Here is a 27,585-nt window from a genome sequence, read left to right on the forward strand (position 1 = left end):
TAGTAAATAAGAGGAAAAGGGAAAGGAAGTACACTGAGATCTGCCCATCTGGAAATGGCCTTAGACCCTGTTCCTGTTGGTTATAGTAACAGTGACCTTGTTTTGCTGTGTCACTCTGGCAGGCGTTGACAACCTTAAAGAAATCCCTGAACCCACCCATGCTCCATAATGCATTCTCTGTACTTGTATGGTGGTTCGTGCCCCGATCCCATGGTGCGAGGCTCCTCCTCGGCAGTTTAAAGCCCTCGGCATCTCAACCAGTCTCAGGATCATGAAAAACTGCTGGGTCCTTCACGAGGCCCCAGCGCTTGCAGAGGGCAGGGCTAGCAATGAGGAATTTCAAAGGTACAACGTGAGCATCCCCAGGGCAGGAAACATCACACCCTGACTTGGACTTCAGGCATGCTTAACTTCGTTTGTCAACATGCTGAAGGTTAAAATTGAACCCAGGGAAGGGGCGTGTAGCTCTCTGCTGTCCTGAGAACTGGGGAGCAAACAGCCACTACCACCCCCCAGAAGTTCCCATCACGGGGAACACAAAGCTAATCACTTGCTCCTCTTTCATCAAGAGCTTCTGGGCCCATGTTTAATCTCTCCTTCCTGACTCCAATTTCAAAACTGCTTTTTATCTCCTCGGACTTTGTGACTGCGGTTTCATTTCACACAGTCGCCACTTCTCTGCAGAACTATGACATACATTTATTTATTTATTTGTTTGTTTGTTTATTTTTTAGAAAGCTCAGGTTAGGATGAAGACAAGAAGTCATTTCCATCATGTATGCCGCAGCACAGCCTTACAGGCACTTCCTACATCTACTTCCAGCCAGGCCAGGTCCCATCCCAACTCCAGTGTATCTTAAAAAAAAAAAAAAAAAAAAAAAAAATCTGCTTTGCTCCCCTCCTCAGGGCAGCCACTTTTTAGCTTATGTCTGATGGCTGACATAAAAAGCTGGGGGAACCACTCCTCCCTCAGCAAGGAGTCACAGATAAATAGATACTGCATCTGGGACAGAGGCAGAGAGGTACACAGACACCAGCCATATGTGTGTGGGGGGGTGGGGGACCACAAGCTAGTCCCAAAAGAGTGGAAAAGTGGATAAGGACGGATGCATCCAGAACAGAAGCCACAAGACAGAGGCTATCAAACACCACGTGGCATCAACTGTAGTTACTGGAGCATCAGTTCTGCCCCCAGACTTATGGCAAAATCCTCTTTACCTGAGCTACCTTCTCTTGTGTAATGCACAAGCCGCTTTAAAGCTAGACCTACCCCCTAGTACCTTCAAAGTAAGAAATAACTTTCCATGGAAGATAAAAGACAATACCAAAAGACTACTCCCAACTTAACGGGATCGAATGGGTGAGAGCAAAGGAAGGAGGGGTCGTTTTTCTTCACTACTGTAACAACGATCCACTTACAGATATGGTACCCGGCCTACAGTGTCTGAAAGACAAGAGGTGGAACTACAATTTACAGAAGAGGTGTGCTATTTGAGAGAAATGAATGTTATCCTAGATAATTCCAACTACTCAGGGTGGGGCCTGACCTGAGGAAATTGTAAAGGTCCTTGTAGGATGGAATCCTATCTCCAGAGAGGACCACACCAGAAGCTGCCACTTCACCACTCTGCAGTAAGCAGCTACAGTGCTTGGAAAGGGCTCCAACCACTCTCTACCTCAAAATGAAGCTCCCTCGTACAGTGCTTACCAATGGGAAAAGATAGAGTTGTAAAGCCTGAGATTCAAGGTAAACTCACAAAGAAGCCAGATAAATGCAAGAGGACGGAAACAGCAGCAGCCTAATTAAGATGACAGAAGATTGCTCACAGTACACAAGTCTACTAGGGCAAAGTACATAGACCGTTCCCAGTACGTCAGACTACTGGGATAGAGCACACACAGACAGCTGTGCATCAGATTACTGGGGAAGAACACACGGAACCCTCAGAGTACATCAGTCTGCTAGGGAAGAACACTCTAAGCTTTAATCAGGAGAACTAGCCTTTCCCTGGGGCATGACTTCTCTTTTCACCACCGGCTCTCAATGGGAGGCTCAGTAAAACGAACTGAGTGCTGGTCATGGTCACCTATAGCCCTTGCACATGGGAGGCTAAGGCAAGAGGACTGCCACAACTTCAAGGCTGGGCTGCAAGGTGAGTACCAGGCCAGATAGAGTTACAAAGCCAGATCTTGTCTCACAAAACCAAACCAAAGCAAACCAAACCAAACCGAGCAAGGTAAGGCACATGTTCTCCAGCCAAGAAAGGTGAAGACTGAAGTCACTTTTTAAAAGTTACATAAATAGTGTTGGCAAATATTTGAAGCTAACCAAACTATTCAACGTGTCATTAGCCAAGCATGGTGACCCAGGCCTGGGATCCTAGTATTTGGGGGTTGGGGGAGGGAGGGAGGTTGGAGGTTTGCAAATTCGAGAGCAGCCAGAGATGTGAGATGCCTCAAAAACATAAAAATTAAATCTTGTTAATTTCCATACAAAAACAGTGCAGATAGCTTTCCCCATAATCAGAAAAAGCATCTCCAATAACCTTTATACACTCATTTTTATTTATCATGGCCCCAGCATCAAAAAAAGTCAAGAGGGCATTCCAAGCAGAATGTCTTCTTACCATTTCGAGACACGTCAAGCTCCACCAGCTGCATGAAGTTTGCTATTTCTGGAGGGAGCCGCTGAATTTCATTATCACTGAGTCCAAGCTTTCGTAATTTGACTAGCTGGAAAAATTGCTGAAAGAGAAAATGGTATAACGTAAGTTTCACATATATATTTGCATGGCTCTTTGAGCTAATACAACATTTCATTTGTATTTGACAGTACCGATGTCAATTTCCTGATCTGATCCTATGAAGACATCACTGGCATAAACTGTACAAAGTGCCTCTCAGGACATACAATTTTTGCAAATTCCTATCCACCTACTAGTATTTAAAAAAAAGGTTTGAAGAAATGAATAAGCAACTTCATGAGAATAACTAGAAATAGATGTTCTAGTTATCAAAACTAATATTAAAACTGTGATGTTAAACAGGCATAAGTAAACATAAGAATAATATATGTTAGAAGAATTTTAAGTAAAACTTGTTTGCACAAAATGTAACACATTAGTTCTATTGGTTATGGGTGTAATATCTCACTCACATTGTGTGATGGAAGTAGGAAAACATTTTGACCAGATAGTCTATAGTGGTTTCCCACGGCTGCAGCACAATGAATATATAGTCTTTCTCCGATACCCTTCAACAATATACTAAACTTTATCCAGAGATGAACATAAATATAAAAATATGCAATATGGCTATGAAGACCACTAACATACAAAGACAGAGGCAAACAACAAAATTCTTAAAGCCAAAAAGCAGGACAATAATAATAAAATGGAAGGAAGGAAGGAAGGAAGGGAGGGAGGAAGGAAGGAAGGAAGGAAAGGAAGGAAGGAAGAGTAAGCTGTGCTGTAAGTAGCCAAGAAGAAATTAGGTTAAGTTCCTCTAAAGGAAGGAAAACTGACTGAAAATTCATTTTTAAGAAACAGTTAAATCCTTGTCTTCTCTTCTCTGCCCTTTACAGCCAGACAAAAAGTTAACTGACAGCATGGGGGCTTTACCAGCAAGAAGGCAACCCTAATTTAAAAAAAAAAAAAAAGGGGGCTATTGGTGAAGCTCACCCCTCCCCTTCCTGGTCTGAGCAGGGCAACCAGGACCTCAAGCATGGACCAATCATCCTAGAGAAGAGGTAGCATGATGCCCCCACTCCCAACACAGTTTCTGCACATGCTCATCTCCACCCACACTCCCAAGGTCTGGATCTCTAATTTAAACAAAGTCTAGATTCTCTAGATACCTAAGAAAAAAGCCTACAATATGCAAGTGTGTATGGATGCTCATGAAGGACCTCTCTCTCTCTCTCTCTCTCTCTGTCTCTGTCTCTGTCTCACACACATACATACACACACACACTTCCTCAAGCATGTGAACATAAACACACCACAAAAACAATACAGGGAACCAAAGGAAACATCAGCTAAAAAGTATAGGATCCTGAGGGGTGGGGGGTGGGAGTGGGATCAAGCTGAAGCTGTATATTACCAAATCAAGAAAAAAAAATTAATTTAGAAAACACTTGAAAATTTAAAATGCTGTAGCCTCCACAAAAGAGTCTAAGAGAAGTAAAGAAAATTAACAAGCACCCTCAGAAGAAGTTTGGAAAAATTCAGAGATAGCAAAACAAAACAAAAAGCAGGAAAACTAAACTCCATAAATAATAATCCATGTCAGTACTATGGAGTCCAAACACAGTAAACTGCAGAACATGGCTTTCTGGTTCCCAGGGGCACACCATCAGGACAACACAAATGTGTTACGGTTTGGATCTGAACTGTCTCCACAGCCTCATGTTTGAAACGCTTATTTCCCAGATGGCAGTGCCATGGTGAGGGGCCTTATGGAAGATTCAGTAGGTGGTGGAAGATTCAGTAGGTGGTAACCCAGCAGGGAAAAGCATCCCAGATCCGGGTTTCACCTCACTTTCTCTGAATGCTGGCCCATCATGATGCGAACAGGCCCCTCCCTGAGCGGCCACTGCCATAAACACATCTCTTCCCACTGCCATATCTACCCTGATATGATAGACTAAAACCATTAAGCCAAAATCTTTCCTCCCTTGTTTTTGTCAGTTATTGTGATTACAATTGTGCAAAAATAACTAACAGAATGAAAAAAAAAAAAACCCACAATAAAGGAATACTGAACTAATAGAACTAACACTTCTGTAGTAAATACAGAACTAACTGGAATTTTTAAACATCTAAAGATGAGTGAAATAAAGGGGAAATAACTAACGAGTTTGAATTCCGAATGGCAAAAAAAATTATTTCTCACCCAAATATGAAATCTCTGCTTTTCCTCCGCTTTCCCCATAAATCTATCAAAATGTCGATGTAAATTTAAAAGAACGATATGACACTCAGGACAGCAAATCAACAAAACTCAGAAAAACAAAAGAAATCCCCAAGGAGATTCCCATATATCCCTGAATCACAATCCCTGGAAGTAACCAGACTACACAGAAGCCAAGTATGTAGGCTCGAGATGGGAGTTTTGAAAAAAAAGAATAAAAACTCATCTCGGGGGTTATCTGATGTGGCAGAGAGTACAAAGACGAAACCTGCAGTTCTCCACATGTTAAGTGATGAATCAGAAACAGGAATGGAGACAACAAAACAAGTAAACAGGGATGCAGTTAGTTCCAGGGAATGGATATCACACGAAAAGAAAAAGCACAATATAACGTAAGGGAATACATAGCAGTCATAATAATATTATATATATATATATATACATATATATATATATCATCTACACTGATAAAACAATTGTTAGATGTCAATGTTAGAAAGGCAAGAAAACTAGAAGTGTTAAATCTTCAAATCCCACTAAGAGATGGCATCTGTAGAGAGCTACAAAGTCAGACACCATCCAGCTGGAAAGCAAAGAAGCCCTAGGGGTATGGGAGCATAACTATGGAGACAGCACAAGACTGGGGGTCTCAAAAGGCCTGGGAAGGCAAGAGGCCCTCTTCACTGATTAGAACTGTGAAATGATTGCAAATACTACACTGTTAAAGACAGACAATGAATTACAAAGGAGAAAGTCTGTACCAGGATGATAGGGTGCTCCAAAGGTTGATTATAAGATGCTAATATTTAGCAGTTGTCTTCTCCTTCTATTTGTTAATAACAAAAAAAATGGTATTTATATAATGATCCAACGATGCACTACTTTTTGAAAAGTAAGTGGACAACACACAAAAGACAAGTGTACTGATAAATGTCTGGGCACCAGTCCTCATACACTATAACTGAAAGCAGCAAAAATAAGCGCAGTGCACAAAGTACATTGTAAATAAAGAAACAGACTAGCCAGCAGTTATGTAATGCAGTATTATAAATAATAAAAATGATAATTAAAAAACACAACAGAACTTGAAAAGGGTTATTACCATGCAAACAAAATTCTAAAATTAATTAATTAATTGAGTTCTAGGGTCTCTGTAAAAAGCCACGCTAACTACAGGAAAGAGATTACAGTGAGAGGACATCGGGTGCGATGGAAGCAGATCACAGTGAGGTCAGGTGACAAGAGTATTGCATGAACTATTGGTTTTAAGATTGAAAAGAAACAGATTACTTAACTGAACTATGAATCTCCACAAATGATTCTACTAATTGGGCATATTTGATAATGAAGATGCTCAATGGGTGCTAATCCCTGAGCTTTCTTTAACCATCAGTTGAGATTTATATTAAGGAATGGCAATCTCTTTTTTTACTAGTTGTACTAAAGCATCAGCAGACACAAAAGCCATTGAAAAGAGTCACATATTTGAATAACTGAGCCAATGCGGATTGTTCAAAGAGTCTGACAGTTTCATAATACATCAATGTGTTTACTCAAGCATGAAAAGCTTATTTTGTCTTCCAAGAAAGGCGTAATAAATAGCAGCACTACAAAAGCCATCACCAATCCCATACATCCAGGGCCCGTCCACATATAACATACAAGAAATCAAGTAAATCGGGTACTCAGGTCTGCAGTAAACAACAAAAATGATAGCCTACAGATCTCCATGCCTAACAGAGGTCATAACAAGCAAACAAATTTAGGGTTAGGTTCCACTGGTTGATCACATCCTCAGCTTTAGCCTGTCCCAAATGTTGTTTTAGTTAACATGGGAAGGTACACATTAGTTGCAAAAATACAGTATGCTATGATCTCTAAAGGAACCCAGTAAACTCCTTACCCCTTTCCTACATTAGCCTGATGGACCTAAGCAGGTGTTCAAATGTCCTAAATCACCTACTTCTTTTATACAATTGAGGAGATGTCACTCAAACTACATTACATTACTAATTTGCAGCTTCCTTACATAGTCAGAGAAAGAATTCATAAGCTATAAACTCTTCTGTCTTGTCTCTGAGATCAGCCAGGGCACACGAAGAACAATTTGTGTAACTCTTCTGGCAGGGTGACTGAGCACTGAGCAGTCATGTGACAGAACACACAGTGACACTATTCTTCAAATCTACATGTTTGATTACAGCTCACTTGACCCACGCAGAGCACAGTCTGTGCAATTATATTCAGAGAAACCCCAATTGCCCTGAGTGGTTACATGGCACCGGGCTTCTTACAGCCACTATTGTTTTTAGCAGATACTGAGCCTTCCATTCAACAAAACAAAATGCTGTTCCCATTCTCCATCTGACAAGGTCTTTGCCCTTTTGGTATTATTAATCCCTTTCTGCAGTTGACAAAGGGGCAAAGGGAATCTCAGTTCTAGAGAGATGCACCCCTTCATGGTACTACGCAGCCAACCACACCCATCAGCTGTACCCAACTGCCCAAATTTGTGGAGATAAAGTAGAGAAGAACCACCATGATCATGTATTCCCACATGGATGAACAGTGTCAAAAATGCCACAAACCTGAAAATCTATGGCTGAGCTACAATCATGCCCATTTCCATTTCAGAGGCATTCTAATCCCTGACCAAAATCTTTTACCTTTTTGTATTTTATATAACTTAAATACAATCCATACCCCATCCTCATCAACATGGGCTGCCTTTTTTTTTTTTTTTTTAAATCAACTACCTACACAGATATTGTAAACCAAAAGCATTTCTAACAAAAGTCAGGAACAAGACAAAAATGCCCATTATCACCAATCTTATTCCACATAGTGCTGGGAGACTTCAACCAAAGACACAGAAACAAAAGGGATAGACAGAAACAAGCTGGACCATGGTGAAAGCATCCCTACTTGTAGATGACATGGGAAAACCACCAGAAAAGTCTTAAGACACTTTCATAAAAGTGCCAGGATATTCTCAGTTAGAAGGCCTGGGCAGTCTAAGGGACCTCTGCCAGTAGAACCAGGATGTATCCCTGGTGCATGAAAGGACTTTGGGAGCACATTCCCCATGGAGTGAAACTGCCTTAACCTAGAGACAGAAGGGAGGGCCTAGGCCCTACTCCAAATGACTTGACAGAATTTGATGATCCCTCCTGGAAGGCCTCACCCTCCCTGTGGAGTGGGTGGGGAAGGTGGCATGGGAGGATTGGAGAGAGAGGGAACTGGGATGGAAATGTAAAATAAGAAAATAATAATAATAATAAAAAGTGCCAGGATTCTAAATCAACATACAAAACCCAGTAGCCTTTCTATATACTGATAATAAACTTGAAGAGGAAGGAATTAGAAGGAAAAAAAATCTCATTCACAAGAGCTTCTAACGAAAACAAAACTAACTAACAAAGAAGAAAGACAACATATACTCTACAATGAAAACTTTAAGAACCTGAAGGAACAAAACACCAGAACATAGAGACCTCCCACAAAAGTGATCTGTAGATTCGACATAATCCTTAACAAAATTCCAATGATAATCTTCCAGAACCAAAACAAAGTTTCTAAAATTTATATGAAAGCTTACATTAACCCAAGAAAGAGTAATGCTGCAGGTATCACACAACTGATAACAAATCATACTAGAATACTAGAACAAAACCTATGTTTTAGCACTAAGACATGGAATAGAGAATGTAGCAACAAGCCCACATAGCTACAGCCAGACATCTAATCCTTAGTGGTGCTATCAAACATGTATTTGGGGGAAAGCCAGGATAATGGAAAAGCTTGGTTTCCATTTTATTAAAAAAAATGAAACCAGGTCCATCTCTCCCATTCTACACATACATACATACACACACACACACACACACACACACACACACACACACACACACTCACTCACTCACTCCAGATCAAAGATCTTATATAAGAACTGAAACTTTAAAACTGGCAGAGAAAAACCTAGTTCTGTAAAACACTACACTTGAAGGCCACAGACAAAGATTTTCTGCAAGGACCTAAACAGAACAGAAAATCATCCCAAGAGCTGACAAGCAGAATCCATCAAATTAAAAATCTTCCATATAAGCAAAGGGAACTACCACCAAAGAGGAAAAGACAGCCTGGAGGATGTGTAAAGGTTTTCTAAGCACACAGCAGAGAGATGATTAACCTCTAAAGCAGTGCAAATATAAACATCAAAAGGTCACCGAATCAAGAAATGGACTAACAGAATAGAGTTCTCAACTAAGACATATATGGTAAAGAGGTGGTTAGACAAGGGATAACTCCAAGGATGTTTGATAAAGCCATATGTAAACCTAGTATTTTAGAAGTGCCTTATGTATATTATACACACACACACACACACACACACACACACACACACACACACACACACATTCATATAAAAGTGCTTAATTAGAGTTAGCTAACACAGAGGATTATGCTCATCCTAGAGGCCACAGATTGCCAAATAAAAAGCCCAGGGCCAGGTGTGGCACAGAGAGGAAATGGTGTGAATATGCTCAAAACACATGGTATGAAATTCTCAAAGAAAAAAATACTTTTAAGATAGACATACATAAAGCCAACAAATGTTCAAAAAATATTTCAACACACCTAGCCATCAGAAATCTGAAAATTAAAGCTGTGGGGATGAGGGTATAATTCATTTGGTAGAGGGCTTGTCTAGCATGCATGAATCCCTTTGCATTCAATCAGGTACAATCTGCAATACGACATAAACCAGTCACAGACCTGTAATCCCAGCAATTGGGTGCTGGATGCAGAGGATCAAATGGTTAAAGTCATTCTTGACTACTAGAGAGTTAAAGACAGCTATATCAAAAGACAAGAAAAACTGGATTGATTACCTCAGGAAGAGCAGATATCACCAAGAAACCAAATGACAAGAAATGCTGGTAAGAATGTGGGGAAAGAAAATCATTTAGTGATTGATGATAGGAATGCAAATGTTATAGCAAATAAAGAAATCTGTGTTGGAGGGTCCTTAAAAAATGAAAATTAAAACTATCGTGAAAATAAAACTAGTTATACCATTCACAGTTTTACAACCAACAGGCTATAAGTCAATATATCCTACAGACAAGTGCACATCCTTGTTCTTTGCTGCACAATTCATCATAGCTAAGAAAAATGGAACCAAAACACAATGTGTACAAGCAAGCATGTATACACACACACAACACACACACACACACACACACACACACACACACACACACACACACGAAATTTTATTCTGCTACAAAGAAACACATTTGCAGGAAAGTGGATGGAAGTAGAGATCAGAATGCTAAGTGAAATAAACCAGACTCAGAAAGACAGACACAAGTTTTCTCTCACAGGCGGACTCACTTAAGTATAGTGTCTAAGTGTGTGGGCTATGCAAATAGAAAGGGGACCATGAGAAGAAAGAGATTATGATTTGACCTGACCAATAAAATATGAGGGATTTTAAGGTCTAGTCCCGGGAGTCCCACCGTGTCTGGAAGGAAGAGGATAAAGGCCTTGGGAAAAGCAGGAGTTTTAGATGAGATGGCACAGACAGAAGAGAGACTGGCAGAGTAAATGGTGGGAGGGGCCATGGGGAGGGAGGATGAAGCCTCTTCTAGCTTGCTAATGTTCATCCCCCCCCCCAAACACTCCTGGGGGTGTCCGTGTCTGTGTGTGCATGTGTGTGTGATGAAATGAAAGACCAAATCCAGGAGGTTGAAAAATAGTATCTACTAATAGATGGACAGGATAGCAGAAAAGGATACATTACATAGAGTCATGGGAAATGGTGCAAAACTAAATGGTTTGCCACAAAATAACTGGTAGAAAGTTCAGATCCATTACAGAAGAACATGTATTAAAACTGAGTAATGCTATCAATCTCCTAATGAGAGAAAGGAAAAAAAAACTGGGTAAGGCATGTTAATAATCATAGAGGAGCAACTTTTCTAACAGAAATTAAAAGAGAAAGTAGCTGAATAAAAGGTTTCATAATAACAAGAAAGTATATAATCGACAAGAAGGAAAAATATTTACAGAACAGTAAATAACCCAGGTGAGCTAAGCAGAGGATTAAATAACTGCATCTCAACATCCAGAATTTGAGTTTGAAGGGGGTTAGCAAATACTCAAATACTGGGGTCTGGAAAGATGGACTAGCAGGTCAGAGTGCTTGCTCCAGATTCTGGATCCTAGCACCTACACAGTGAGCCAAGCATTCTGTGCACACATACAACTGCAGTTCTGGGGAGGACAGAGACAGGAGGGTTGCTGTGGTTGCTGCCTTCCAGTCTTGCCAAGGCAGCTCCAGCCTCGGGTTCAGAGAAGGACCCTGCTTCAAAAGAACAGAGAGTGATAGAGTAGGTCACTGAATACCCTCTTCTAGCATCTGTTGTATGCACGCCCGGGCCCAGGCACACATCAACTCTCACACGGTATCCCCACCCTCTCCTACTTCACAGCAAGGTAAACAGAACTGTGCATCAACATTTTGAAATAACTAAGAGAAACTGCCCAACGTGCTCAGCACATTCTAAATGTTTGAGGTGATGGATACAACTGCATTAATGTTGTACACCATAATTTTAAAAAGAAAACATTGCACTGTTTTATATCCCACAGCACCGTCTTATACAATAATGAACAGTCAACTTATAACAAAAGAATCTGGAATGCTGTGTCACAAAACAGAAAACTCATATGCAAATGCTCTAGAATAGGGAACAGTTAATATAGTTAATAAGTAAGAAAAGAAACAAAAAGCTCCATCCCTTACTAAAACTATTTCCTCTGTAATTGGAGAACTGTATTACTTGCCAATTTATTTGTTCAGAGCACAGATGACTGCTCTAAAATATAATATTTAATAGGCTTGTGTCCTAGCTGCAAAGGAAGCCTTTGTGCAGCAAAGAAAAGGCCATTCCCTCATTTCTTTCCATGGTCCTAAAATCTCGGTGAGCCTATTTCAGCCAGACAAATCTGCTCCCCGCAGAGTGCCAGCAGGTGTGCACTTGGGCATCTGTAACCAAGGGGCTGCGTTTATTTTGCTCAAAATAGGTCTCCAATCTTTGGGTATTTTAACCCCGGTGATAATTTTATCCTCTCATTTACTGACATAATGAAATATTCTCACGGTACTTTCATGCCCCATTACTCTTTCACCATCATTGTGTTTAATAAATATATAAATGCCCAAGGTTCCCCCACCATTGTTGGAAAGGCTCAGTGATAAGTCACATTGAAAATCGTGAAGCCAGGAATGCTCTGTTCTTTGTTTCTTGATCGGAGAAGTGGGCAGTTGATAGTAGCATTGCAATCACTTGGACAGAAGAAACTTTTTTAATTTTTTTTTATATTTTTAAAACAATCTTACTTTACAAATCAATCCCAGCTCCCTCTCCCTCCTGTCTTCTCACTCCTCTCCCCATCCCACCCCACCCCCCATCCCTTCCTCAGAGAGGGTGAGGCCTCCCATGAGGAATCATCAAAGCCTATCACATCATCTGGGGCAGGACCAAGGCCCTCCCTCCTGTGTCCAGGCTGAGCAAGGCATCTCTCCATAGGGAATGGGCTCCAAAAACTCAGTTGCTACACGAGGGATAAATACTGGTTCCACTGCCAGTGGCCCCACAAACTGCCCAAGCTCCCCTCCCAACTCTCACCCACATTCAGGGGGGCTTAGGTGGGTCTTATGTAGGTTCCCCAGCTGTCAGTCTAGAGTCGGTGAGCTCCCACTGGCTCGGGTCAGCTGTCAGAACAAATTCTTAATTAAAACCAGATGACATTAAGACAGTCCTGCTTTACTGGGAACGTGAATAAGCGGTTGACGTGGGAGGACCAGGGCTGCTATGCCCACAGAGAAGTGACAGGAGTGACAGGGGCTAAGCAGAGCAGCACGGTCCAGGAAAGAGCAACTAAGACAACACCATCGACCAAAGCATTAGCAGCAGGGGGAGAAGCAAACCCAGATGCAAGTGATGAAACTCTCACATGTGGAAAATGCTTGATAATACAATACATAATATGCATTCCAAGGTTAGGGGGAAACAAAGTAAAATTGCGGGTATGCGAATATATGCATATATGCATACATGTGTATTATAAACCTTGCTTTTCTAAAAGGTGGAATAGGAACATGAGAGCAGGACAAAAGGAGAAATCTGCTGAGGGGAAAGTTAAGCTGAATGATTTCAGGCTGTTCAACTCCTATAGTGGAGCTTTGTATCACAGAAAATCAAAGAGGCATTGTGTAGAGTGTTGCTTTTTCCTTCCGTTTCTTTTTGTTGTTTTCCTTTGCTTTTTTGTTTTGTTTTGTTTTGTTTTGTTTGTATGTTTAGCTTTTTTGAGACAAGAGTCTTACTCTGTAGCCCAGTATGGCCTTGAAATAGGATTAAAGAAGTATAGCAATGCCCCACTTTTTTCCTTCACACTGTAAACAATGGTAATTGAAGAGACAAATATATAAATAATTTACCTGTAAAAATGGAATCCAAGGAGCTAGAGATGTGGCTTCCTAGAGTAGAGTGTTTGCCTAGCATGCAGGAAGCTCTCACTTAAATGTCTAAAGCCATATAAACTTGGGTGTGATGGCACAAGCCCACATTCCCACGCTTAGAGGAGAGAAGGCAGAAGAGCGTAAGTTCCAAGTCATACTCAGCTGCACAACCAGTTCAAGGATAGCATGTAATGAGGGAGAAAATGTACAAAATTCAAATATATTTAATCGAATTTATTAAACTTGACTGACACTCCTACATAGGTGTTTAGATACAGCTTCGATTTTTCAGGCTAAACTGTTATGGTTTCATGTTGATGCTAAATTTAAAGGTAATGAACTAATTTGTTTGGCAAAAGAAAATTTAAAGCATGAACTGGAGAGATGGGTCAAAGGTTAAGAGCAGTAGCTGCTCTTCCAGAGGTCCTGGATTCAATTCCCAGCAACCACGTGGTGTCTCACAACCACCTGTAATGAGATGTGGTGTCCTCTTGTGGCCTGCAGGCATACATGCAGACAAAACATTGTATATACAATAAATAAAATCTTAAAGGAAGGAAGGAGGAGAGGAGGGAGGGAGGGAGGAGGAGGAAGGACAAGGGAAGGAAGGGAGGGAGGCTAAGGCAACAATCAAGCAGTGGCATGGGTGTTGCTCACTGCCCTGAAGCAGGTCCACAGTGAGAGGAAGGGAAAAAGCGAGGAGAAAGGCGAGTACCTGTGGCGTCTGGCAAGGAGAGGCTGAGAAGCAGGCATGAGGGGCCAGATGGAAGAGTGCAGGGAACAAAGAGATACCTCCAGAGCTGCACTGGGAAAGGAACCTGAGAATAGGACTGAGGAGATGTGGGAGGCCACACCTTTGAGACCCAAATTCAAATAAAGGGCCATGTTTAAGCTGAGAATACTGCTGAAGGGTTCCCTGTTCCTCACAAGTTATTGCCTAACGAAGTACTCCCCATCCACCCCGAGTCATCACAGAGAAACTGATGCAAAAGTGTGTGGGGGTGAGGCAGGGCTCCACCTCAAGCAGGTGGCAGAAGTTGGCCATATTGTCTACATTTATAATGGTGTTGCAGGCATGAAAGATACAGGACCGAAGGGGCCATGGAGGCCAGTGTCTAAGTTTCAGAATGCCTAAAGGCCAGACAATAAGTGGCAGGGTGTGAGTTCTTGTAAAGAGACTTCTCCCTGGAGACTACTGAATGAAGGTGTGAAGGAAAAGTCTAAATTATGGTGCAGACCTCAGGATGCTGGAGGTGCCAGAATCATGCCACATCCCCAGGAGAGAGCTGCAGGCATAGAGTATAATCAGCCCAAGACACTGCGTGCTTCAGGTGGATAAAGTGCAAGGTGCAGGACGACCCAAATCTCTTGGAGCCCAGATAACGCCACCATGAGCCCCAGATGCTGGACATGCAGTGCAGGGTTTGGTGTTTTCTCTGTTGCATTGCAGTCTTGGCTCTACTCCCATCATTCCTTGCTGTGCCCCTGCTTCTTACTCTTCCCTTTTGGAATGGGAATGTTTATTCTGTGCCAGTGTGTGTTAGAGGCATGTAACTTGTTTTCAGACAAAAGTGAATGCCTTTAGGCTGGTCATAGTGGCACAGGTCTTTAATCCCAGTACTCAGGAGTCAGAGGCAGGCAGATCTCTGTGAGTTCAAGGCCAGCTTAATCTACATAGCAAGTTCTAGGTCACCCAGGGCTACAAATCCCTTTAAAAAAAATAAATAAATAAACAAAGGGGACTGTCTTCAGTCTCAGCTGAGACTCTCTGACTTTGGGCTTCTAAAGCAGCATTGAAACTATTAAACACTTTACAGACTTTTGAATTTGGACTGAGTGTATTTTGCATTGTGAGATGGCCATGAGTCTACAAGGGCAAATGGTGGAAGGTAATGGCCCAAAAGTGATGTGTTTGGATGTCATGCTGACAAGGTTGTCATTGTGATGGCTATCTTGATTGTTTCTTGATGGGAAGGAGAATCACCATGGAAACCCAGTACATGCCTCCCACCTGTCCTCTGTCAAGTCCTGGCTCCTTCCTGTTTGACCATCTCTTCTTCTAAACTGTCCTCTTCGTTTATTGCTGTGCAAAAATGTGATAAAAGCAACTTAAGGAAGGAAGTGTGTATTATGGCTCCTAGTTTTAGAGTAAAGTCCATAATGGCAGGAAAACCGAAGGCAGGAGCTTGAAGCACATGGCATTGTCTATGAGGGATTGTTTTGTTTTGGTTTGAGATAATCTCAGTATATACCCTGGGACGGCCTAGAACTCACTATGCAAACCACATTGTCTCTAACACACAGAGATCTATCTGCTTCTGCCTTCCTGGTACTGGGGCCACCATTCCTAGCACTATAAGGGACTGTTTGGGATTTTCTTCTCAGAGGTTTTTTTTGGTTAAATGTATGAAGACCTGCTCTAAATATGGGTGGTATTCTGTGTCCCGGAGTCTCAGACCAAATGAGAAGGTGTGATAAGCACAGGCAGTCAATCATCACTTTCTGCTTCCAGACGAAGGGTATCATGGGACTAGTAACCTCCAGCTCCTGCCATCATCACTTTCCCTCCAGTAAGCATTCTGGAGCCACAAGCAGTAATAAACACTCTCTACATTAAGTTGCTTTTGTTACATATTATAGCATAGCAAGGAAGAAAGTAAAGCAGATAGTTTGAAGAAGATGTTCAAAGCAAGGAACCCTGACTCCTAAGGAAATCTAGAAAATGACATAAGGCAGGTGGAAAATAGCTAATATATAAGGAAGGAGGTGGAAAAATCATAATAAATGAGGAACATCCTGCTAAGAAAGAATATAGGTCATCAGGTAAATGCACTTGGTGCAAAGGATGGTGACCTCAACTTGGTCCCCAGGAACCACGTAATGAAAAGAAGGAACCAACTCCCACAAGCTGTCCTCAACAAAACCATACTGTGGTTCATACATACGCAGGTGTGCATGCGTGCGCGCGCGACACACACACACACACACACACACAAATGAACTCAACAAAAACATTTTTAAAGAAAGGATATTAAGTATCTACAATTATAATAAACTACTGTTACATTTCCGCAGGGAGGTTAAAAGCATACTGTTTTACTGTAAAGCATGTCATTAGCAATATGAACAAAGGTTCCCATGAGGCATCCACTAGGAATGGCTGCAAAGAGGCTGCATCGAGAAGGTTCTTGTCAACTTTCTCAGTAAAACACCAACCTTCATAGAGGCGCCATGGCTATGAAGAAGAGGTCTTGGCAGAGAGAGAACCCACAAAGGCAACATAACAAATGTGCACCCTGTATGTAACAGGGTTCCCCAAGCTCCACCACTCACTGCTAAGGGGTTTCCATCTTCTGAAGCAACAGTCTGATACCATCTCAAACCGGGTTTGACTTTTCTAGGAAAACAAAGAAGAACTGGAAGACTCCGCAAATAACACGGTGCCTTGACACTTAAGCTCAGTTCGCAGGTTACAAGGCAGGCACTTTTGAGGCAAAATTCAATTATACTTTTAATGAATAATTACACGGAAAAGTCTTTATTTTATATTTTTAATAATAAATGTAGAGGAACACATTTTTAAACCAATATCAGGAAATCTTGAAGAGGACGGGAAATAGACAACATGATTCACCACTTAACACAGCACATCGAAGCCACGGATTCATCTCTCAAACCATGAAGCCCAGCAAGCTTTGCACTGGCAGCCATGATGTCACCGCACTGCTCCAAGATCTTGCCACAGTACTTTTCCAAAGCAGAGAAGGGTATCGTCATGCAGCAGAAGGCAGCAAACACTGAAAACCAACCCAGTCACCAGAGACACACTGCCCAGAGTCCCACGGGACCCCAGGGGACTCACTAACAAGCCATGTGAACTGGATTAACAGTGCAATGCCATGAATTCAGACTGCAGGGCTCTAACCAGATTTTAGACACTCAGAAACATAATTATATAATTATAACCACTGTGAAATTTTATAATGGAAGCAGGCTGAACTTACTGAACATTTCCTAACACTGGTCTAAATACTTAAATTCTCTCATTTTAATATAAGGGTTCCTCTCTACCCACAAATGTTTATACTCCAAACTTTCTGTAGCTCCTTAAGGGGCAGCCTGCACCTTCAAAATAAATCTCCTATATTTAAATTTCTCACGCTGACTAAACTCATGCTACTTCCCCTGGCTGACCAACAGTGTAGCACACAGCATAATGGAAAAACTCAAAGAGTATCCCCTAGCAAGTCCACAATGCAAAACCCAAACAGATTTCACACTGACCACTACAGTTTAGCTTCACAAACTGAACCAGGTATCAAATTCTAACCCTGATGCAGTTGAAGAGCCACAGACACGGGCCTAAGTGAGACCCGACTGAATCACCCCACTGTTTGAGGCCCAAGAACAGCCCGGGGAAGGCAATAGAGTCTGCTCAACTACCCCAGCCTGCGCTTCCATCTGATCAAATGCTCAAGCCCTAAGTATACTCTCTAGATGAAGAGAACAGGCAGCCTCTGGAGCCACTCAGTTAAAAGATGTTCCTCTCAACAATCTGTGAACTGTATTTTCTATTCACTGGCAACCTGGGTGAGAGGCAAAACTCTTGATACTGTCCAATACAAAACCATGCAGGTTTGATAGGTGGCTGCCTGAGGCCACACAGTGAGCTATCCTACTACATAAATGAGGGCTACAGTCCTTCCCCTGTCACCAAGTTCTTGACTGTGTTCTTGCATTTGCTGGCCAGCTCGTTGCTCAAAACATTAGTCAGTAAGGGCCAAACTCAGCAAGCACATCACCTCAAAAGTTCTGAGTCAGAAATCTCTGTGACATGCACTCAAAAAGGAAAGGGAGGGAGGAGAGAGAGGAGGGAGGGGGAGAGGAAGGAAGGAAGGAAGGAAGGAAGGAAGGAAGGAAGGAAGGAAGGAAGCTCATGAGAGGGGAAACAGAAGCCCTCAGGAGTGGCTGAGCATGTAAAGCACCTCTTGCAGTGCAAGTATATGGATGAAGTCTGGATCCCCAACAGCCTGGTGGATGTGGCCACTTACAAATAGTTCCAGCACTCAGACATGGAGGATCCACAGGGAACGCTAGCTAGCCAGACTAGCCAAACTGGCGAGCTGTGGGTTCGAAACACTCTACCTGAATTTCTAAGGTCAGTCAAGGAAGACATCAATCTCTGGTCTTTGTATACAGATACTCTCACTCAAATTGGGCACCTACACACATATGAACACACGTGTGTGTAAAAGGAGTGGTACTGAAGATACTCCCAAACAATTCCTGTGTGAAGTGTGGGAGAGCATCCCTGCCACCTGAACCTCCAAGAAACATGAAAGAGCTCCCAGGTGTCATGCCGGGTGTGACAAGCCCTCCATAAGGTCCCTGGCAATTTTCTGGGCAAGTTCATTCTCTGGGCAAGACTTCTCTGCTTCAATTCCCCAGTGTCTTACTCCCAGCTGACAGTCAGTTTCTCTACCCAGATTTGTACAAAATAAGGGAGCAAGGCTACTACGTCCTGGTTCATTACACCTAACATCAGGACCACTGGGAGTAGTGGGGAGACACAGTCCTCACCTCCTGACTCCTCTCTGTCTGGAAATCCACAGAAGACATCTTCCAAAGTCAGAGTGTGAGCCCAGGATGCCCAGACTTCTTTTAAGCAGGACTTTATCATATGTAGGAGTTAAGGGAATTTGAAATTCAAATGTATCATTAACAGAGTGCTTCTGAAACCCTACTTTCAAAAACCTTACAACACTGCTTTATGTATTTATTTTTTTTTACAAAAGCAACTCTAAAATAATGAGAAGGAATCCTTTTCTCTGTGTGGTCCTGGCTGTCCTGAAAGTGCTCTGAAGACCAGGCTGGCCTTGAACTCACAGAGAGATTCACCTGCCTCTGCCTCCTGAGTGCTGGGATTAAAGGCTTGCACTACCACCATGAGAAATAGTCCTAATGTGCCACATATTAGGTAAGGCTTCTACACCCACAATTGCATTTAAGCTAAAAACAGACTGATCCAGGCTTGATTCTACAAAAGAAGTAACTGAAGCACAGAGACGGCGCCTGCCAAGGCCAGGCTACACAGGTTAATCACTGACCAGATGCAGAACCCCATTCAAATGTCACACCCATCTACTATCAATGGCAGAGCAAAGTGTGTGATGGAGTCCAAAGTCTCTAGGGTTCCCTAATTAACTGGCTGGCTGTATGAACTCAGGCAAGCAGCTTAGCCTCCTTAACACTGCTTTCTTCTTTAGTGAAAATGAACAGCCATGGTGTCTGTCTTTACAGTGGTGGCCATTATGTGAGTGAATACTGGTAACACATCTAGAACCGTGGCTACATATGAGAAATGTATACTTTGTTAGCTGTAATAACTGCTTGTGGGTATTATAAAAACAGATCCATCTTTGTATCTGAGTTACAACATCTTCTCAAATATAAGAGCTCTGATCCATCCATCTTGCTACCCCTGGAACATACTCTCAAGATGCAACTACATTCTAAACAACAATGGTGATGATACATTTTTTAAGGACTTCTTTTCATTGGCAAAAGCAGAGAAGGACCACACTCACATAGCCGCTCTACAGGGAAATCAACAGACTGCTGGGATCAAATGTTACATGGTCTCAAAGAGAAGGCCTCGCATATAAGTCCAGTAAACCACAATCCATCGGGCACTCGGGCTCTAGCCAAACACAGCAAGTAAATCCAAAAGCAAAGATGAGCTAAAATACAGAATGAGGGGCAGGAAAGAGAACAGGAGCATTCAGAGCAAGGCCAGCGTGACTGAGTGACCAGTGCCCCTAAGGCAGACAAAAAGCAGAGGGGAAAGGAGGGCAGCTGGGAGACTGCACTAGAGAAAAGCACATGCTTTAAGAGACTGTGACCACGCTGGCTAGGCTGGCCCCTTGAGTGGTAGGCTGCCTGTCTCAGACACAGAGGGGTGTCACCCTGAGAAAGGACTCCTTCTTCTGCCTAAAGACCTGCCAGCAACCTTGGGCAGCTGAGATGGCAATGAAGTGCAGTTAGATCTCATACACATACCCACAGACACAGACAGACAGACAGACAGACAGACAGACAGACAGACAGACAGACAGACCCCCCCCCACAACACACCCAATAGACTGTGATTCTAATTATAAAAAGGAAGGGAGGAACACTGGCAAGGTAAATTATGTGCTCGTTGTGTTGTGTTCATTTGTTTGTTTTGTTTTTAAAGGTCAGAGCCAGGGATCCAGAATGCATTGCTATATGCTCAGGAACCCTACAAAGTGTGAGGACATTTTCAAGTAGGCCTCCTGGAGTAAGTCCACATGCCCCTAACACAATAAAAATATGTCTTCTCCAAGCTTAACCACTCATCACATGACAAGATAGGAATGCAAAGAACCCTGGCACATGCTAAGAACATCGTTAACATTAGTGGGCTCTTAAACTACCAACATAGTACCCTGTAAGCCATCGGTTACCACACACTGATTGGCAGATTTGAAGTGCCACCCCTCAGCCAGCTTCTGCTGCATGTCCAATGTTCTCTCCAACTCTGCCCTGGTCGCCTTCTCTAACTTCAGTTCCCATGCCCACAAAACCCAGCACCCTATGTTCCTATGCTAATGAACCAATTGCCGTCAGTTGTGACTTTATTATTCTCAATACCTTTCTCCAGCAACCAATTATTCTTTCCAAATATCACTTCTCTGAAGTGTTAGCCAATTGTCTGGGCAAAACAAAAGATGTTTCTTTAGCTCTCTGCTTCTTCAACAGATGGACAAACCCCACCAGGTGAAATAAAGAGTAGACTAAATAGGCCATAGTATGCCTCAGAATACCTACTATACCCAAGGCCCAGCAGTCCAACCAAGCAGAATGACACTATCTGACCAATGTCTATTAAAATGCATTTGAAGTTCAGGTTCAGGACATTTGACTCACATATATCCCCATTCCCTGGTCAGAAAAATGGAGAAGGCAGCAGCTTTGTGCCAGAACAGTGAGAGTCAAGTCTCCAGTCTTGACATCCCGGACAATTATGTTAGGAATATGGTTCCTTGTGCCCACCTATTAACGCAGGCTCCAAACAAGGACTTAGGGATCTGACCTCTTACACACTCCAGTAACTCGTAAGAGGAAGTAATCTTGGGAACAAATAAACCAAATTTTAAAGGACAGTGCCATGCAATTCCCCAAGTGTGGTTAACAGGCAACAATGAGGAACACACAGGACACAGGAATATAGTACAGAGTAATCAGACTACAAGCCTAGTGATGAGCTTGGCCATGCCCCCTGACGCAGCAAATGGCAGTCAAGTGAATGGGAGTTAAGTAACTACATGTCCAGTCATGGCTCAGAATATCTGAAGACCTGCCATGAGAAAACAACAGGACTTGCCTGGTACGGTCCAACACCAAGAATGTGACAGCAGAGTCCTCGGGGAATGCAGTCAGGTCTATGCAAGAAGTAGGCCTGACGACAACTTGTTATAGTTTTCTGAAAATAACTGCAGAATCAGAGATGCAGCTGGTCTAGAAAGCTCCTTAATGACCCTAGGGTTCTCTAAGTTCAACATTTAGGCATATTTTCTGTCTCACATTCAAAATCTGCCAAGGTAATTTACAGAAACACTGGGTGATATGCACTTTGGCCTATGATTGACTAACATATACATACAGCATTTACAAGAAGCAACAAGGAAACCTGTAGATTATCTGGAATCAGATGACAAAATTCAAGCACAACACAATGTACAGCATAGTCCCTGGTGTGTATAAAAAAAAAAGTGAAAGAAGCAACGGTCAAGTAAGGCAGCAAAAATCATAGAAATTTTCTTGAGGACTGTGAAAAAGAAATAATATCAAACTTACAATCCCCCTGCTTCCCTGCTTCAGCTCCAGAGGGCTGAAATTATATGTTATGTACCACCAATCAGTAACACAAAGAATTCTCAAATGTAAGAATATGACTAACTTCTATCAAATTTTTCCATGCTGATAGAAACTTACTTTCAAATTAAAAGAAAGAAAAAAGTCTCACAGATGAGGACAGTGCTATGTGGGAATGACATGACGGGCCCTTGCGAAAGCTATGATAGGTCTGGGTGTCAAACATTTTGACACTGTCATCTACAAATATACTGGATGAACTCAGTGGCATTTAGGACATGTGCAATCCAATCCATTCTGCAAAAAAAAAAAAAAAAGGTTTATGCTTTGGAATGCATTCAAGAGTCTGGCCACTTTCGTGTTGTCCTGGTGAGCCTTGATTGTCAACGTGACTCACTCTTGAGATCCTGCCAGCTTCTTTCAATGACAGACATAAGATGAAATAAACATAAAAGACATAAAATGAAATAAACCCTTTCCTCTCCTGAGTTGCTTTTTGTCAGTGTTTTGTCACAGCAACAGAGTAGAACAAAACTGTCCTGTCTCCTTCCTGTTGCTATGACAATACCTCAACCAAAAGCAACCTCATGAGGAATGGATCTATTCTGTTTACAGGTCCCAGGTAACAATCCATCATGAGAGAGGTCAAGAAAAGAACTCACCCACAACCAAAGAAGTACAGCAGAAACCATGGAGAAACCCCGCTATCTGGCTCACGTCTAGCTGCCATTTTTTTATATCCCAGGATTACCCACCTAGGGTTGGTGCCCTCCTGCATCAATTAATAATCAAAATAATGCCCCACACAGACTCCCGCAGGCCAAACTGACCTAAGTAAATAACTCCCCCTCTCAGGTGACTCTAGGCTCTGTTAAGTTGGTAACATGTGTACTGGCGATGGCTGTTCTCAAATAAGCAGGACAGCATCATGGCAGTCTTTGTTCCTCTGGCCTTTCCTAGCACATGGAAGGGCTTGCACCCAACTGAGTTTCAATCTTCCTCATGTGCGGGACAGACCTGCATCTCCCAAAAAAATAAGCATGCAGGTTAAAAGTCTGCAAGATTCAGTGAGAATGGGTTCAACTTTCAGCTGTTCTTCCTCACATTCTGAAGGTGCATGTTCTACAGGGACAAAGTGGGGGGGAAACAGATGAGAATTTAGTTATATTCAATGAGATTTCAATACTTTGGCAGTGACAGACGAGATGGCCATTTGTTACCTAACCCTGAGTGAACCAGAGCTAAAATGTGAACCAACCAGTCTACTAGGAGCTGGCCTCCTGCCCAGTGACAATCTGAACCCTGGAAGCTTGCCCTCCCCAGCAACCATTAGCAACACATGCTTTCACGACTCCCAGCCCTGGCTTGTGAAGACAGTGGGGATGCCAACAACTTTCCTGGTTTTCAGACACTAAAGGGATCTTTCTGGGTTAGAGTAGAGCAACTCTGACAGAATAAACTGCATCTTACTTCTGATCTTCTCCACTCCCACTGTATAGGTCACTGAATGCCTTTCTCTGGCTTCTTGTGGGCCTTTATTTTAGAGCTGCCCATTTGTCTGAAGAGTGAAGAGTCAAGTTTAAAGTGTGTCCTTTGCTCTCCCAAGCATGTGAGCCTTTGCCATCTCTATACCCTGTCCTCAGCACCTCAGATCCCCTCCACTGCTATGTTCTTATTGCCAAGGCTCTGTACCCTTTGGCAGTTCTCAGAGCAGAGCTCCTGGAAATGCAGAGAAGGTGAGAACAGAGAGACATGGCCTCTCCACAAATGACCAGTGTAGTAATGATATTCTCTTTTTCTCTTTGACAAACTTTATTTCAAAATCAGCACTGAAATACTCTTTACTGTGCCCACTTGACAAGCAGGAACAAGTTAATCTTCTATTAAAAGTAAAAAAAAAAAAAAAAGGTGAAAATGTTAAAGAAAAGTACTAACTAACCATCGCATCCTTCCAAAGCCAACTTCACAATGTAGCTCTGCTAACATATCCCTCACCACCTTAAACAGTGCAGCAGCTCTAGCTCTACTGTCTAAACAGGACAATAATCTGAAAGGACAGTACAAAGGACAAGAACAAGCAAAGCCAGGTGTGCTGATGCATGCCTACAACTCCAGTCCTCCATAGAGGTTCAGGACATGAGGAACTGCACAGAGAGTTCCACGACAGCGAGGGCTACATGATGCCTTATCTCAAACTAGCAAAATAAGAGAGAGAGAGAGAGAGAGAGAGAGAGAGAGAGAGAGAGAGAGAGAGAGAGAGGAAAGAGGAGGAGGAAGAACTACTCACATATAATCAAGACAATGAAATATTTTCAGAATAACAAAGACACGTAACAGAGAAGCACCATCATAACTCAACACACTCCGCAGTCTCTGAGCCAGGAGACATGGTCATAATGTGTAGGAGACACTGTGACAAGGTGTGACAAGGGTACACCGTATTTTTAGGTGCCCTCAAAATGTCCTATTTTCCTTAATGTCAAAAGTAAAAAAAAAAAAAAAAAAAAAACCTGAGTGACAATGAATACATAATAATGGCTCAACCCTGAATTGTATTTGTCTAGTGCAGCCATAAACTATAATTTACATTTTATGGAAGAAGTAGCCATTTAAAAGAAGCAAAGTGTCTACGGAAATGCCCAGAAAAAATCACCTGTGGCTTTGTCCTTAGGGGACAAGCAGAGAGAGTGAAGCAAGTTACTTGGGTGGTCGAGCTTGTACAAATGCCACTCTGCAGAGAAAGCCCACAGAGAACCAATGCCACACACCGTGACAAGCATGGGGTAAAGGAAGTGATGTTGCTTTCAACTGTTCAAAGCTGGGTGACTGGTTCTCATGTGTCCTTTGAAATGACAGAGGGAATAAGCTCTAATATCCAGAGAGAAGACACAGAGAAATGGTTCGAGATGGCTGGCATTACAAGACACAAGCGAGGGGTGTCCATGGTGCCTGGCAGTTTTGTGTGCTATTCCTTAGTTTTCCCTGCTCATATCTACTTCACAAACCAATAGCAAGTTACGATCTTACTACAGGTGACTTCGGAATGCACTTTGTCCATTATAGCAATTACTGTCCCATGCCTTTCAATGAAGCACCTTCAGTTCGGTAATGTATGAATAACGAACACCTTCTTGTGGTAGTCTAGACAAAAATAGAGAAACACAGGCTGAGGGATAAAATGAGGGGTGGAAAAAAAAATCAAACTGGTTGGACAAGCAACATCCACTTGACAAATACTGATTGACTGACAGGCTTGCCTGCCTGTTAGAAGACCCTGGGGCCGGGGAAGGAGGCGGTGCTTTCCATAGTAGAAGACTGGTATGCTGCTAAGAAGTGTGCCCACGCTGGAAAAAGCTCTTGCCAGGTGCCTGCACAACCAGCCTGGGACACAGAGACCACTCCGTTTTATTCCAGGAAAACAGTATGAGAACTGAAGCTCAAAAGGTGAAGTGGTTGCTGAATGACATGGGTAAGAGTTACCTGGAAGCAGCCTCAAGCTCCTCCTTTCTTTCCAATCCATCCCATAAACACTGCCAATTTTAGGGTCCCTGAAACTAACCAGTAAGTTGCATAAAACCAGATGTGGGGGAAGAGCTCTTAGAGTTGACTGCACTGTGTTTTACACTGATGTGCTAATCTAATTAAAATAGATTTAGCCTCAAGAAATGCAGAACCTTGAGATCCAAAACTCTAAAAGTTCAATACAGTCATGGAGAATGGCCTAAAGGCAATGTTCATAAAAAAGACTGCAGAAAAAACTATGCAGGTAATTTGAGTACAAGAATCATGTGCCAGAACTACACATATTAACTAAAACTATAAACTCACCAGGAAATCCATCAGTCACGTACACAATGTTTCGTTTCTTTCCCTGAGGACCTGCACAGAGCGCCTGCTCACCCCAGACAGGATCCCAACACACATGAAACGGTGCTATTCAGTTCCAGTTTGGTGAGCCGGTGAGTCTCCAGCAGCTGATTCACCAAAAAGCCCCCTCCAAGACAAATGACAACTCAGGAATTACTAGATGCCCACCGCCAGTCAACCTCCCCCCTCCTGCAGACTCTAGCTTCTGACCCACCCAACCAAAACCACAAGCAGCAGAAACAGGATTAAATACAAGGAGGTGAGGTGGGATGTGACCGACCGGCGACCTTCCCCCAACCCACACTCTAGGAGGGTGTGCAGGTTTCCTGAAGGTAATCATGGCAGCTGATTTTGAGATGACAATGGTCATCCCATGTCCTGATGACAGTTCCACAACATGTACCTTCTAAAGGCTTCAAAGTACTATTTCTCGGGTGATGGTGCTCTGCCCCTGGCTGACAGACCTCACTTTGTTTGCCACGTGGCAGAGAAAAAAGGATGTGGTGAGATATGACACCTCTCCAGTGGCATAGCCTAACAAAATAACCAAACTAGGAAAATCTCTAGTGGAAAGGATGGAAGCTTTGGGAGCTGGAGATGGTGGCATACTCATGGCTTCACCCCCCTTTCCTCTCCACCTGGCTTTCCACCTCTTTGGTCTGCTGAACAGACTTTCCCATTCCTTTACACATGCCAAAGTTCCTCCACAGTCTAAGAGTAAATAACCCAGGGTTCTACTAACTCCCCAGAGGTTTTTAACAGGCACTTACACGTGAAGAGGGGTAATGAAATACTGTGCTTTTCAAGCACTTCCCCAATTCCCCTTGAATGACATCTCTCCTTCTCTCCTTCATAGTTCTACTTGCTAGGAGCACAAATACAGAAATACGGTAAGGCAAGATGTGTAACTAAGGGGATGTTTAGAAACAGAATGGAAAAACCTTTCCCCAAAATGCCTTTCCATTTTTACCCCTCCCCATGGCATCACTCCACCACTTCCTAGAGAGACCCTCCAGTTATCTGGCCCTCGCCGCCGCCTTCTCTTTCACAGCTCTTAGTCTACCTTGTCTGACCCCACAGAACTGAAACCCAAGCCCTGCTCTGATGGTTCCCTGTGTGGATCCCCCCTGCTCCCCAATACACTACAATTTTAGCTGTGCTCCATCCTCCAACAGTGCTGCACCCATGCTACTCATGGGGTCACCGCCCTCCCTGGAAGCTTGAAGTCAAGATAAACTCTTTGTACCAAAGCGTTCTGCTGTCCTACGTGAGTCTGTCTTCTCTGCCTTGTAACTCATGCACCAAAGGATAAAAGCATGTATGAGATGAAATAAATGGGGATTTAACTACCCACTGCCATTTCCTAAAAGTGAAAGAAA

The 27,585-nt window shown here is 42.7% G+C and overlaps 1 protein-coding gene across 2 annotated transcripts in view; it reads right to left on the reverse strand.

Annotated features, from left to right (window-relative positions):
- Lrrc1 (leucine rich repeat containing 1) overlaps window positions 1-27,585 on the reverse strand; it is a 117,660-nt gene that overhangs the window by 68,971 nt on the left and 21,104 nt on the right. For both annotated transcript variants that reach the window (XM_051197992.1, XM_051197993.1), the window contains exon 2: window positions 2,628-2,745. In XM_051197992.1, the coding sequence (XP_051053949.1) occupies window positions 2,628-2,745 (118 nt within the window). The remainder of the gene's footprint in view (window positions 1-2,627; window positions 2,746-27,585) is intronic.

This window comes from Phodopus roborovskii, unplaced genomic scaffold (genome assembly GCF_943737965.1).
Source record: "Phodopus roborovskii unplaced genomic scaffold, PHOROB, whole genome shotgun sequence".
NCBI lineage: Eukaryota > Metazoa > Chordata > Mammalia > Rodentia > Cricetidae > Phodopus > Phodopus roborovskii.